At 40.4% G+C, this 16473-nt stretch overlaps 1 protein-coding gene across 2 annotated transcripts in view; it reads left to right on the top strand.

Moving 5' to 3' along the window:
• Window positions 1-396: 396 nt before the first annotated feature.
• The window catches only part of adam12a (ADAM metallopeptidase domain 12a), a 173656-nt gene continuing 157579 nt past the window's right edge, over window positions 397-16473 (top strand). Inside the window, exon 1 of one of the 2 annotated variants that reach the window (XM_079846048.1) lies at window positions 397-681. In XM_079846048.1, the coding sequence (XP_079702174.1) occupies window positions 546-681 (136 nt within the window). In that variant the 5' untranslated portion in view covers window positions 397-545. The remainder of the gene's footprint in view (window positions 682-16473) is intronic. The other variant, XM_079846049.1, reaches the window with a different exon arrangement.

Genomic DNA, 16473 nt, shown 5'->3' with positions numbered 1-16473 from the left:
GCACTTGTTTTGGCTTCATTGAGCTCAGCTCAAGTCATTTATCCTGGATGTCTTAATTCTACTTTTGTGCAACGGGCCTCAGGTTGCAAAAATGACAACTTATATAGGCTATAGTGACTATATAATAGGATCAATGTGAGTTGTATATTTTTAGACTGGACAATAACTGTGGAAATGCTTCTTTAACCAAAGACCCTTGCAACCAGGACAAAGACGGTCTGTTAATCATTTCACATGGTTTGTTACCGAATATTAGCAACTAAAAGTTGTTATAAAAAGTTACTGGTTTACACTTATCTAAAATCAGAAACGTCAGGACATCGTCGCGCTCGCGCGCCCACACACACACGCGCGCGCAGACCGGTGCACGAGGCAGCATGAGATCATATGGCTCGTGCGCTCATGGAGAGCTGATGTGTGGCGCGCGCGTCCAAACGCTCCTGACGCTCTGAGAGTCTCTCACATTTCAGGAAGTGTCGGAAGTCCTCAGCTGCCGTCTGTCTGCCTCCGCTGCTCTATATTATGGTCGTGCAGCCGTGATCCGCATGGAACATCCGTGTGGATTTCCGTCGGGCACCATGTCCAGCCGGTACAGCCCGAAGTGTGCGCTCCTGCCCGCGGTCTGCGCGCATGTTGTGTCCGTGCTGACTGTCTACTGCACCGGGGGGATGTTTACAGCTGGTAAGACACATTTTAGTGTAATTGCTTTGTGCACTTACAACTTTCACATGACTGTGTGGCAAACCTTTGGCGCTGCCTATAGTCAAACAGCAGTTTTGGGCATGGGCACACATAAGTGAAACTGCACAGCTGTTTCTTAGACACTGTTTTTTACCTCATCTGACCCGTGAATTGCAAATGTTGCACATGTTTTGACTTTGACAAGTCATTTTGATGTTTCCACATGAAGTAATTAACATGCCGTCTACAAGCAGCTCGCTTGGTTTTGTCACAGTTTGTTTTGGGAGCAGATTAAGTCTCTTATTCTCAAAGCAGCACAACTGATGAACTGTTGCACATTTTGAATGAAGAACATGCTCTGATGTTTCTCCAGAACAGCTTCTTTCGGGGATTTTTGCGCTTTGTTAACAGGGGCAATAACAGAACATCTCTGTTTTGCTGATGGTTTTATTGTGATAACTTTGTGGTTTGTCAGTACACTGTGATGATCACTGTGAGAATGATTCCATGGCAGAGTCACGAACTGCTCCGAGACTTGAGTTGGAGATCCAAATGCAGCTTTATTGAGGGTAATCCACTATTGTAATCCATATATAACAGGCATAGAGTCACAAATACAGGGCAAACCAGATACACTGCAAAATATTTCAGGTCTCCAATTGAACATTTCTAGTAACTGATCGCATCTACATTTTTTAGTTGGTCAAATTGAATTTCTGTGAATAAAATTGTATCGATTCACAGAAATTCAATTTGGCCAACTGAAAAATGTAGATGTGACCAGTCACTAGAAAATGTTCAATTGGAGAGGCCGGAAATGTTTTACAGTGTAATAACTAGGGATGCAACAATACAGTTAGTCCACGGTTCAATACATACCTCAGTTTTTAACCACGGTTTTCGGTTCGGTTCGGTTCGGTTCTGATGGCTTGTCACATCAGTTTTTTGTTATTCTATTCTTAGGCGACAGGAACAGCAAGAGGTTAGGAGAAAAAAGACAATTTTTTATTGCAGTACTCTTTCTTTATTTTACTTAAAATAATTGAAAACCTTTACTTAAACTTAAAACTTTACTTTAAAAAAAAAGTAAAATTAAAAAAGTTGCTTTAAAAAAAAAACTTGTACACATTCCTAGTGTATCGTAAAATATAAAATAAATATATATATAAAGATTTACACTGGCAGCTCAGAGCTGTACAGCAGTATTTAAGTATGACATTAAATTAATAAATGTAAAAATAAAACACTACATAGACTTCTCTATAAAATATACATTGATTCTTATTAAAGCTACTGTATTAGTTTTTCAGTCAAGAGCAGAGAGTGATTTTCTCTTTGTCTTTTGTTGTTGTATTAACATTAAAGGGATAGTTCATACAAAAATGAAAATTCTGTCATCGAGAAATTAATACAGGTTTGGAACAATATTAGAGTGAGTAAATAATGTCATAATTTTACTGGTGAACTGTCCCTTTAAGGACGGCGTGTTCAATATAGCCTGCGCTACTGTCAATTTAAGACCTCCGTGCATCTAATATACAGACACACACGATTTTACTTACACTTTAGACATAACCGACTTTATGTTAAACTTGTGTGTATTTGACAGTATTAGCGCAGTAAGACGAATACTTAGTCCAGTAATCACGTGTTTGACAGAAAAAAGTTTGAAAATCGCATGTTAAAACCGCGCACGCGAATGAGCCGGCAAGGCTTTAAAACGCATGCAAATAATGAACTTTCTTGGTTGTGAATATCTTTACTGTTCCGTGAGTATAACTCTACCACCAACGGGTGATGTGAATGTATGTCACGTTGTTCAGTATTGGGTTGGAGGCAAATGATAGAATTTGTAGAAAAATAATTAATTCAATGCAAAACCGAAAAAAAACCGCAATTCACAAGCGCGTATTGAACCGTGAATGCGCCTATCAGGTGGCGCCTGTCGAAACTGCGTTTGATTGAGAAGGGCACACATCTGTATGAACCTAAATTACCTACAAGTTAATCCATCACCTATTCATTTTATTAATGTTCATTTTTAATGACCAAAAAAACCCTGATAGTTATTCACAATGAGGAGGCTACAGGTTACAAAACCAAAATCATGTAGTGTCAGTTGTTAAAAACTATTTTTTTTATATGGATCATTGTCAAGGTTATTTCAGATCAACATGCAAGTGACCATTAGGTGTCGCCGTAGAGACATGTGTCGGATTGATTCGAAGCTTTGCAACAATATGGCACATTTGCTTCAACTATTTCAGTGCTTTTCAAAGCCTCGGTCTGCCCATCACTACCTGTGGCCTCCTGGGATAGTAAAGTGTCCATCGTATGGACATACGCACACTCTCGCTGGAAGAAGTAGGTCATCCGGGTATTTTTGGAGTACTGTGAATTCGGACATACTTTTGTCACATACAATTTTTCGCCTACTATTCACCAGTTTCCGGGGGGCGCTACTGTAAAAAAGAACATGGGTACAACTTCCTGTGAGGCGGCGGAAGTACTATACCAATGGTATTTTGTGTGCTAGTTAGTGAAGAGGCTAAGTGTTTTTCGGAAACGTGTAGGCTCAGGCTCGGCTCAATGTCCGCTTTTAGATAGTTTCCGACAGATATACGCCTCTGAGCTTTTCAAATTGCTCATCGCCTTACCGCCTCACAGTCTACTGAATCTAGAAAATAGCTAAAAATGCTACCATATGCGATACAATGCCACTTCTTCACGTCATCCTCCCAACCAACTACCGCGGAGGATAAAGGTGCTGTTGTTTCACCCTTTTGAAAGTTCGTTGAGGTTGTGTTCCCACATCGTTAGCAAATTTGGAGAGCTTGAATGACTGTCAACTGTTGAATGTCAATAAGATATGTTTCCATCCACCTATTTTTATGCGCATTTTGGGATATCGCATCAAAAATGCTGAATGGAAAAGCCAAGATGCGCATGAATTCTATAAATGCGCATAAAAAATGTATGCGCTCGTTTGAGTCGGATACATTTTCTATCCAATACGAAAACGTGCGCATAAACTACGATGGAAATGCATAAAGTCCCGCTTGTTTACTTCGAACCGGAAGATGCTCCCCTCCCACTTTTGACGCAAGACTTCATGGGGCGTAGGAAACTTGTGGATAGTTGGGAAAATATGCAATTTTGAATGCACTCAATGCAGCCATTAACAAGCTAATGATGCACAGGTGGATGTAATCACAAGATAATGAGTCCAGGCAAAGGTTTATGGGAAATGTAGTTCAGGGCCCTCTGGTGGCTATCATAGGCAAACACAGCTGAATGTGGTTGAATGTCATACTTAAAATATCATTTCTTATTTCTTTTGAGTTTTATTCCCAGGAAAATGCAGGCTATTATGGGCAATAGGATTTATTTATTTATTTAGCATTACTTTTATGATAATTAGGCACATTTCTCCCCCAAATTCTCATTACAATAATGCAAAAATCTTATTTTCATTACTGTAATGCAAAAAAAGTGTAAATATGACATGTATATTAGGGTGGTATTTGATGTGAAATCATTTTATTGCAGTATTTTTTGATAAATACATTATATAATTTTACTAGGATCTAATGAGAATAACGCCATTTAAAAAAAAAAAATCCCCAAATGCCTTACCATTTTATTACAGCAAGGAGAGTTTTGGAGGTAAATATGCTTTAATTGTCATGTCACCGTGAAAATTTAGTGGTGCAAATTTTGGGATAAGATATGACGTAGCCTTGTTTTCGTGAGATTCGCCTATGTGGAGTTTAGAGACTAAACCTGAACAGTTGCTTTACTCCTAATCTCTCTCTCTCTCTCTCTCTCTCTCTCTCTCTCTCTCTCTCAGTGTCTCTAAACACATCATCATTGGTAAAGTGCTCTTAATTAACACAGAAAACAATCAGTCTTTCTTTGCCTCCTGATGCTAAAAGTATTTGTGTGCGTGTGATGATTATGTTATTGTGTGCTCTGCTGAGTTAATTGCATGTAGACGATCATTAATAGTTAAAAGCTCATTCATCATAGACACGGTAACTGATATGAAATGAGACTGTGCGTGTTTGGTGGACGCAGTCATGGTGATTATATGATGCGAATGGAGGGGCTGCACTAATGAAACAAACCCGCTGCATGCAACACTGGCAGATTTGATAAATGACACAACGTTTACGGCGACATGGTGCTTGATCAGCCACAGATACCCTCATTAAATCAGAGCACTTAAAAACAGGTGTGCTAGTGGGAGAGGGAGATGTGGAGCATCTTATATAGACAATCTTGCTATCATAGTTTACAGTATAGTTAGTTACTGGTACTGGTGTAAAACTATGGTACATTTGCCACCATTTTTGTCAAGAGCATGAATTATGCAGAGAATGATGTGAAACGGTTTTGGTTGCATAACATTTGTTATTTACATTAAAGTATGTAAAAAAAAGTTTGTTGATTCAAGTGATTCAAATCACAACTATCAACATTGATAATGATCATAAATGTTTTCTTGAGCATTAAAGGGTTAGTTCACCCAAAAATGAAAATTCTGTCATTAATTACTCACCCTCATGTCGTTGGACACCCGTAAGACCTCCGTTCATATTCGGAACACAAATGAAGATATTTTTGTTGAAAGCTGATGGCTGAGAAAGGCTTCAGACAGGCCTCCATTGGCATTCAGTACATTGACACTTCCAAGATCCATGAAAAGCACTTAAAACGTCGTTAAAACGAGAATATGACGTAGCGCCGGCGTTCGGGAATCCATGAAATACACACTAAGCCCCATTTTGAGCACTACGCAGAGACCTAAAGCACGATCAATGTCGAATCTAACAGCTTAGACACGCGCGTCTTCCTCTGCTCGTAAACAAATCGCTTCTGGGTCATATGTCCGAACGCCGGATCTGCGTCATATTCTCGCGCATGCGTCGTGGAGGCATACACGGAAGTCGAGAACAAGTTGGATAAAGGTGTTATTTTGATTTTTTTTTGCGCACAAAAACTATTGTCGTCGCATCGTAAAATTATTGTAGAGCCACTGTGGTGAGATAGACTTTGTAACGTCATTTTAAGTGCTTTTCATGGATCTTGGAAGTGTCAATGTACTGAATGCCAATGGAGGCCTGTCTGAAGCCTTTCTCAGCCATCAGCTTTCAACTAAAATATCTTCATTTGTGTTCCGAATATGAACGGTCTTACGGGTGTCCAACGACATGAGGGTGAGTAATTAATGACAGAATTTTCATTTTTGGGTGAACTAACCCTTTAACTCATCAGATTAGAATGATTTCTGAAGGGTCATGTGACTCTGAAGACTGGAAATTCAGCTTTGATCACAGGAATAATGGGGTGACCCATACTTGGAATTTGTGCTCTGCATTTAACCCATTCAAGTGCACACTCACAGTAGTGAACACACACCCAGGGCAGTGGGCAGCCATATTGCTGTGGCGCCCGGGGAGCAGTTGGGGGTTCAGTGACTTCAGTCGTGGTATTGAGGGTGGAGGAGAGCGTTGGTTATTCACTCCCCCCACCGACAATTCCTGCCGGACCTGAGACTCGAACCCGCAACCTTCTGGTTACACGTCCGACTCTCCAACCATTGTGCCACGACTGCCCCATGGCGCTCCATAGTGTTCAGACTGCCTCGTTTTGGATACGAATAAAATGACAGGTCATGCATCGATTATCTCATCACTTTGAATTTAAGTCTAGATTTATTCACATTGGCTTCTACGTGATCCCACTTGCCTGTGTAACGGACGTAGGCCAATAAGAGCGGTGCGTGTCAACATACTTTCCCCTAGCCTCTTGAGGCCAATACGGAAGTGACTTAAACTGCAATTCATCGACTGGCCAGAAGGGAGCAGAATCTCATTGAGCTCCATGTTAAAACTTTACAGCAGAAAAAAACATGGTTACAGTCTGGTACAAATTGTGGTTTTGGTCTATACGGCTAATTTTGCCCTTCATGACAACTCTGAGGGGGTGAATTTTTTTATAACTCATTCGTTTACATTATATAAAGCCTTAAAGTTCTGGATAATTAAGGGCGTGGCCACTTTGAGTGACAGGTGGATTGTCGTTTGTCTGCTGTCTGTTAGTCATCACGTCACCTCAGCTCTGCCCATGTCCTGCCTCCTTGCCCAATATCCAAGATGACAACGGCCTGCTCGTCCCTACTTTACGCTTCATACTGCTCTTCAGAATCCTATGGGTGACGTCACGGACACTACGTCCATATTTTTTTACAGTCTATGCTTGAGGCGCACTAGCGACTGACTTTAGTGGCTGCTGTCTTTAGCGTACTTGTTAGCGCACCTGTCTCCCACACAGGTGATGGCGGTTCGAATCCGGCTCGGAGCGGGTTGACTACGTTTTATTAAAAGTGCGTCCCGCCCGTCCCCTGCATATTCTACACCCATAGCTATCTGACCAATTAGAGCAGAGGAAGCTCTCAAAAAGGAGGGGTTTAGAGAGACTGAATCTTTTATTGTTACGTTTCAGACACTGTGAGAAAAGAGCTAGTGCTGCAATGCATGTAAATCTATTGTTGGAGACCTCCAAAACAAAATTAGGAGCCGTTAAAACAGTAATAGGGGCACTTTAAGAATGGTTCCTGGCTCTTTTTGTCTGATTCTTTTACAAGCACTGTCTCCTAGTCATTTGTGAGTCATTAAAGGCATATATAGGCAGGAAGTGCAGAGGAACCTAGAAAGATGAGTGTGGAAAGATGTGAGGTGGAACTCGAGAGAAAGAACAGAGAGAATAGACACGAGGAAGAGAGATGAGCCCGTCACAGTGGGGTGTAAAACCAGAAACCGTTGATGTGACAACAAGGTTACAGAGACACACGATCAAAGCAGCGCTGCTACCAACATGTGTTTGAGAGAGGACGTCGACTACTGTGTGTGAACACTGTCCCGAGTCTTCTACACCCGCTCACTTTCCCTCCAGACGCAGCGTGTGGGAAAACCAGTTCATTCCCACTTCTGTGAGTGTGTTGGCATGTTTAAAGTTAAAGTTCAGCGAAAGATTAAAACTCTCTGTCATCATTTACTCACCCTCATGTCATTACAAATGTACAAATGTGCATGGTTTTCTTTCTTCTGTGTGTATATATATATATATATACACGCTATATACACACACACACATTGCATGCACTACTGTTCAGAAGTCGGGGTCAGTTTTGTTTTTAAGAAATTAATAATTTTATTCAGTGAGAATGCATTAAATTGGACCACAATAAAGACACAGTGGGGAGAACAAGTATTTGAGACACTGCTGATTTTGCAGGTTTGCCCACTCACAAAGCATGTAGAAGAATGTAATTTGTATCATAGGTACTCTTCAACTGTGAGTGACGGAATCTAAAACAAAAATCCAGAAAATCACCTTGAATGATTTTTCAATAATTAATTTGCATTTTATTGCATGACATAAGTATTTGATACATCAGAAAAGCAGAACTTAATATCTGGTAGAGAAACCTTTGTTTGCAATTACAGAGATCATACATTTCCTGTAGTTCTTGACCAGGTTTGCACACACTGCAGCAGGGATTTTGGCCCACTCCTCCATATAGACCTTCTCGTGATCCATCAGGTTTCGGGGTTATCGCTGGGCAATACGGACTTTCAGCTCCTCCAAAGATTTTCTATTGGGTTCAGGTCTGGAGACTGGCTAGGCCACTCCAGGACCTTGAGATGCTTCTTATGGAGCCACTCCTTAGTTGCCCTGGCTGTGTGTTTCGGGTCGTTGTCATGCTGGAAGACCCACGACCCATCTTCAATGCTCTTACTGAGGGAAGGAGGTTTTTGGCCAAGTTCTTGCAATACATGGCCCCATCCATCCTCCCCTCAATACGGTGCAGTCGTCCTGTCCCCTTTGCAGAAAGCATCCCCAAAGATGTTTCCACCTCCATGCTTCACGTTTGGGATGGTGTTCATGGGGTTATATTCATCCTTCTTCTTCCTCCAAACATGGCGAGTGGAGTTTAGACCAAAAAGCTCTTTTTTTGTCTCATCAGACCACATGACCTTCTCCCATTCCTCCTCTGGATCATCCAGATGGTCTTTGGCAAACTTCAGACGGGCCTGGACATGCGCTGGCTTGAGCAGGGGGACCTTGCGTGCGCTGCAGGATTTTAATCCATGACGGCGTAGTGTGTTACTAATGGTTTTCTTTGAGACTGTGGTCCCAGCTCTCTTCAGGTCATTGACCAGGTCCTGCCGTGTAGTTCTGGGCTGATCCCTCACCTTCCTCATGATCATTGATGCCCCACGAGGTGAGATCTTGGATGGTGCCCCAGACTGAGGGAGATTGACCGTCATCTTAAACTTCTTCCATTTTCTAATAATTGCACCAACAGTTGTTGTCTTCTCACTAAGCTGCTTGCCTATTGTCCTGTAGCCCATCCAAGCCTTGTGCAGGTCTACAATTTTATCCCTGATGTCCTTACACAGCTCTCTGGTCTTGGCCATTGTGGAGAGGTTTGAGTCTGTTTGATTGAGTGTGGACAGGTGTCTTTTATACAGGTAAGTTAACGAGTACAAACAGGTGCAGTTAATACAGGTAATGAGTGGAGAACAGGAGGGCTTCTTAAAGACAATTCTTACTGGTTGGTAGGCGATCAAATACTTATGTCATGCAAAAAAAAAGCTAATTAATTATTTAAAAATCATACAATGCAATTTTCTGGATTCTTGTTTTAGATTCCGTCTCTCACAGTTGAAGAGTACCTATGATAAAAATTACAGACTTCTACATGCTTTGTAAGTAGGAAAACCTGCAAAATCGGCAGTGTATCAAATACTTGTTCTCCCCACTGTATATAATGTTTAAAATATGATATTTCATATAACTGCTGTTCTTTTGAATGTTATAAATCAGCATATTAGTATGATTTCTGAAGGATCATGAGACACTGAAGACTGGAGTAATGATAATTCAGCTTTGATCACAGGAATAAATAGAAGACAGTTCTTTTAAATTGTAATAATGTATCACAATATTACTGTTTTACTGTATTTTTGATCAAATAAATGCTGCCTTGATGAGCACAAAGTCATATTGAAGTCATATGATATCTTTATAAGGGAAAAGTTATCATTATGTCATTATTCACTGAAAATCTTACATTCCATTTCGCAATTTGTCACATGACAAGTGAAAACCAATAGCGTACGACTTTGTTGTTGTATGGACTACTTTATGGTGCTTTTTTGGCACATTTATTGCTTGGAAAACAGAATATCTTTCTTCTCAACATCCCCTGTTTATGTTACCGGGAAGAAACAAAACCAATCAATGTTGGGTGCACTGTTCCTTTAAGACTGTCATGCACTCACTTCCTGTGGGAAAATAATACAACAGCTCATCTTCCCACAATTCCCCCCTGGTGTGAAACACGCCACGGCTGTGACAGGAAGTGGTTACCTGGCTGCCGTCGTTAAAGACTAATGAGTGAATTTATCAGAACAGGTGCCTCCCCGCGGTCTCACGAGGGCTGAATGTTTTCTGAGTCCAGCATGTGGTCCAGCATAAAGGCCGCTGGAGGCGGAAAATGACTGGAAATATTTAATGGCGGGCTTTTATGAGCTGGCGTCTGCAGAGATTGTTCGGTTTATGGGTATGATCAGTTGTTAAATGCAGAAGGGTTGCGGAGATGCCATTCAGAAGCATCTGTTATTTCGCCTTATTAAAGTCAACAGGAAATCAAAATTGACCTTATTTGCTTCCGTAATGCACATTTCTCGTCTTGTTGCGTATGATTTATCAATGCACACTATTCATTGTTTGTATGTTTTTTCAATGGTCAATGTAAATGCTGATATCTAGCCGAGTGGCTACTGATTTAATGCTCATATATCAATAAGTGCTTGAGATTTGGTGCTTTTATTTATGCCCACTTGATGATAAACTAACTGTACATTGAAATAACTACTTAGACATTGTTTTATCTAAGTTTCTCTCAGATCTGGCTGAGCTCTATTCTGATTCTATTCTATTTTTCTCCAAATATAATTTTCATATGAGAAAGGGTCAGTAAGATTTTGAAATAAATTAATACTTTCATTTATCAGCAGGGATGCATTAAATTGATCAAAACTGACAGTAAAGACATTCATAATATATAGGGATAACCGATATATTGGCCAATAAATCTAAATATACAGCATACAATTATAATGTTTTTATTATAATTTAATGTAGCGATATGACAGACTTGCACTGCACATGTTGAACATTTTCCTATTTGAAGTGATTTCAGTCATATTTCAAGCAATTCAAAACCATCATGGCGAACGTCTCATGTGTCTCAGCTGAAGGAAATAATACATTATTTTTCTGGGTTTAATATATCGGCCACATTTTCTTATTGGGCTGAAAATTATAACTTTATAAAAAATGAACATATATCGGCTGATACCAATATGGGGCCAGATTTACTAACAGCTTGCACCAACACAAACCCTTTTTTGGCGTTAAAAAACTACTGTCAGGATGTACTAAAGACACGCAGTGATAAATGAGCTGACCTTATTGTGGCTGACCTTATTGCACATGCATTTGTAGGAGTTTCCTTTTCAGATGCAAAATGTATGGGAGGAGAGTATTTAAATGAATCATGCAAGGTGATTTACTAAGATTTGCGCTCGTCAATTTACTGGTGTTTGCGCCATTATTTACCGCCCAAAAAAGCATGTCTTAAAGGTGCACTATGAAACATTTTTTCAGTAAAATATCCAAAAACCACTAGGCCAGTGTTATATATTTTGTTCAGTTGAGTACTTACAATATCCCAAATGTTTTTCCAGCTATTTGTAAATCGTGAGCAAATTCAAAAAAGTCAAAACAAAAGTCGCCCGTCAAATCTGCGTTCCCCTCGGTTTCTGGTTTTATTTTGCAGAAACGCTTTACTCTCACTGCAGTGTTGTTACGTGCTTAGGAGATGTTAAAGGACATGTTAAAGGGATGATGACGCAACACTTCTGTGAGATCCAACTGTTGAGGTGTGCAGGCAGCAAATAGAATCAACAGACTCAATTAACAGCGTTAAAAAGGTTTATTTCCATAAAATAATAAGTTACCAAAACAGATAACACATATATAAGAAAAGGTAGAAAAACTGAAACATAACAAGAGAGTCGCCCAAATCAATGAAACAATCAAAACAAAACCCCAATCATTACTAACCCAAACCTACTAACTAACGAAAGAAAAATGTAGAAACAAAACCGAGATATTCAGTGTATACGACGCTCAAAATAAACTACGCTAACTACAAAACAAGATTACAACTGAGGGCGATCTCCCTTTCTAACTAAATAACAATAAGAAAACGATCTACCTAAATAGAACAAAAACAGGCAACTAAAGCTTAACAAAGGAATCAACTCTACCGGATGGTTAACACGCCGCGGCCTCATACTCGTGTAATGATTCAGTGTTGATCTCAAACACCTGCGAGCACTACAACGACAACGTGCAAACACTCTCAGACGCAACTAGTGTGTCACTGACATAATAATGAACAAACCTCAAAGGAGTGTTAACTCGGCAATAACTAAGCACAAACTGCAACATATGAACAGGGTACTTGATAGTCACAGATAAGACAGATGAGTGAGAGTTCGTATGAATCCCCTCACTGCCCATTCACAAGAAATGGGGCCTTTTATCATGCCAGCACGTCCGCTGATTGGTCGACGCCGCTCGTTACGTCGAACGCCCCTCCTCATTGCTTAGTGACAACAGTATAGCGTTTGTCTGCGGTGACTCCCTAGATAAAGCAAAACAAGAAGAATGGAAAAGACAACAAGCCCCCCCCCCCCCCAATACATACAAGAAAACACATGGAATGTAACAAGTGTGAACAAGTGTCATAGCAGCCGCAGAGAGAACGCACAGAGTAACGTCACAACATCATTTTCAACACACTCAGATGTATCTAATATGATAAACAGAGCTGCGTTACCTCATACTCATGACCGGAAAAGCGGAAATGGCGCCGGCGACTGTGACATAATAAAAGTCCCGCTGCTCACGAGGGCGAGGGTTGTGTCAGCTCCACAACACTCGCTCCTGCTTCTGCTTTATACTACAGTAAAGTTAATAATCGCATCCATGAACATGATTTCTGCCCGAGTCCTATCCCGATTCTTTTCCACCGGCTGTGAGGTGAAGACCACATGTCCCAAGATTCTGCGCTCAAACTTGGTGTCATCAAGCTACGCCTTTGTTTTGAATAGGTGACCTCTAGCGGACCGAAAACTTACATAGTGCAGCTTTAAACCAGACACTAATGGGTAGTTTGCGCTGGCCAATATGGAAATGATCCAGCTGCTTCTGTGTTCTTTCATTTGCATTTCGTCAGTAGATCACACGCAGAACTTCTCACTCCCATCTGCTCTTTTTTGGAATTGCGCTATTACGCTAATTTGCCCTGTTTAGTAAATCTGGCCCATGATGGTGATATATTGTGCATCCCTAATTTATAATGTAACAAATGGTTTCTGTTTCAAATAAAGGCTGATTTTTAAACTTTATATTCATCAAATAATCCTAAAAATCACTAGAATATGAAGCAGCACAACATTGATAATAATCATAAATGTTTCTTGATCATCATATTAGAATGATTTCTAAAGGATCATGTGACACTGTAATGTAAGAGTAATGATGCTGAAAATTCAGCTTTGATCACAGAAATCAATTATGTTTCAAAATATATTCAGTTTTAATAACATTTAAATATATATATTAAAGTTTTTGATATTTTTGAATAAATAAATGCAACCTTGGGTTAGGGTTAGGGTTAGGGTTAGGGTTATCAAACAAGAGGTATCAAAAACATTCAAAAATCTTAACCTTTTAAGATTTTTACGAACTTTTATGTTGATTTTTAAAAGGGGTTTTGATGCATTATAGATTCTTAAGATACTTTTCGGCTCTATGATCTGGGATCTTTGAAGCGCCAGTTTAATTTTTGGGTGAACTGTCTCTTTTTCCCTCTGTTGGATTGTGTTTTTCAGTCTCTGTAGGGTGCAAATTGCGCTCTGGATGCATTTTATGTAGAGATTTACTATAACATTCATACTGTCTGTTGGTTTTCGCTCCAGTCCCCCCATGTCCTATTCTCAAATGACAGTTTCAGGCGTACAGTACGCCGACGATCAGAGTGAGCTCGTCTACACACCCAGAAATGGATCGTGGCAGAGCTGAAAACAGCTGAATGGGATTGAGTATCTGGTGGTGAATGCATGACGGCCAGAAAGAGTTTCAGGCGAACCGACAGCTGTTCATATGCCGCTGGACTGTTGAGGGAGAGAGAGCAAGAGACACCCTGGAAAAACACACAGTTGAGGGTGTGGGGGGGTTAATGAAAGACAGACGGAGGAGAGGAGAGTGCAGGGACAGACAGTTGCACACATGTAGGTTAAACACAGAGGATGTCTGCATGCATGACTGCCTGACACACACACAGAGAGAGAGAGAGAGAGAGAGGTCAAACGCTTAAACTCAACTGACCCGTTCCAGAGCATTTCACCCTCTCAATATGAAGGTCAGGGCCGATTATGTTCTCAATAAAGCACAATATTGACCGCCCACCTCTTCAACAGCCTGTTCAAGTGGATTTCTCTTTCAATTCTCTATAGGGAATTTAAATACAGTCAGCTCTGAGATAAATCACAATATTGCATGTGCTTTATGAATAAATGGGCATATTGTCTTTTTAACTAATGAATTAATTTCATTCATGCATTTCTCCTAAGCGACTTGCATTGCATTGAAAGTGTATATTTTATCAGTTCATGCCAAGGCCGTAACCATGTCTTGAACATGTCTTGTTTTTTTTTTTTTGGGAGGGGGGGGGGGGGGGGGGGGGGTCTTTTTTAGAAATTAAGTGATTGGAGGATTAAAAGGGATTTAAGGGAATAAATAAATAAGAATGGTAAAAAAAGTTATTGGTCTAATTATAGCCTATATATTTGTTAAGTAATCCATTTAAACTTTGCAAATAATATTTTCTTAAAAAAATATTTTCTTTTTTTTTATGTCAAAACAAATGTTTCTTGTCGTTATGAATGACATCATTTAAATGATAGCATATTTTCAATATTCAAAATGGCGAAAGTTGAGTAGTTTGCATCACTGTATGTTACTGTGGGTTGTAAAACATATCCATTGTCAAATATAAAATGTTCAGAAATGTATATCTTTTACTGTAAAAACTAAAAGCGGCGCGTTGGAATTCGCACTCGTCTTCAGTGAACATTAAGCACCGCTTTCTTTTAATCTGGCCATCATTGACGAGCATTGTGAGACCGCTCACGCAGACCAGCCTAAAAGTGGAACGATTTAAACGGTCTGTTAACAAATTACAAACAGAGTGGTACATAATGGAGAACAACATTAAGAAATATCATATATTGCGGTAGGGGGATTTGGCCATCTCCATGTTTGGGGGGGGGGGGGGGGGTGGCCAAATCTATGCTTATGGTGGTTACGGCCCTGGTTCATGCATTCCTTGGGAATCGATAGTGTTGTAGTCAAGACCTAATCCGAGACTAAGTCGAGACCAAGACCAATGTGTGTTGTGACCAAGACAAGACCAAGGGTGCTTCTCAATATCCCTCCTCGTTTCCTCGCTCCTCTGTCCTCCATCCTATGACCGGGAAACCGACCGAGCTCAGCCATCTTATAGGACATCTCAGCTCTCTAATTGCATCGCGAGGATCGAGGAGTGAGGAGGCTTCCTGAGGAGTCATGAGCGAGGAGACACGGGTGTATCCTTTGCGGAAGTGTTTTATCGACTAAACGTATAAATTCTCCTCCCCCTTCACATCTTGCCAAAGTTTATTCATTATTATTATTATGTTTACATGTACAAGGCACAAATGCATGTCAAATAACAACAACTGAGAGTGGCAGAATTATCTGAAAGCACAAGAAAATGAAAGAAACAAACTGTAATACTATACAACAAATAAAAAGCAGTTAATAACTAGTAATATTAAATAAAATATGGACAAATGTGGTATTTTGTAGGGGTTGAAACTATTCCAATATAAATTGTTATCTCTAATGTTAAAGAATCCTGATGTGCAAACTAAATCCAGCGGTGTAGAGTCATCATTATTTGGCGACGCTTTGAAGTGACGCTAAAGGGAGGGAGGATATATCATTTCACTTGATTCAATTCCTCCATCCTCGCGTCTTTTCCTTGCGTCCTTCCCTCGCATCCTGAAGGGGTGGAGATAAGACGCAAGGAAAGGAAGCTAGGAAAGGAAACGAGGATGCACAAATAAGAATTGAGAAGCACCCCTCGACTAAGGCAGGGCGAGACAGAGTCAAGACCAGCAATCCTTAAAGGTCCCATGGCATGAAATTTTCATTTTATGAGGTTTTTCAACATTAATATGAGTTCCCCTAGCCTGAATATTGTCCCCAATTGGATAGAAATGTTGATCGATGTAAACCCGAGTTCTGGCTGTCTTTCTCTGCCTTTGAGAAAATGACAGGCCAGACGAGCCAATCCTGAAGTCTCCTGGTTTGACGTCCAAGCAGGAACGGTTTCCTCCCTTTCCTCCGCCCAGAGAATCTGGCACGCCCATGCAAACGCTCGAGAGATCAAGGCTTGTGAACGAGTGAACGCTGGCAGTTTCTCAGTGTTTGGATGTACAAATGAAAACAGAAGTCTTTTTTCAGTTCCTTCTGATCTGTGATCAGTGATTTCTGATGTGTAGCTAATTATTTATTATTCGTGCACACACTGCGGCTTCT

Source organism: Gobio gobio (genome assembly GCF_949357685.1).
Source record: "Gobio gobio genome assembly, chromosome: 20".
Taxonomy (NCBI): Eukaryota; Metazoa; Chordata; class Actinopteri; order Cypriniformes; family Gobionidae; genus Gobio; species Gobio gobio.
This window is presented reverse-complemented; position numbering and strand designations above follow the sequence as displayed.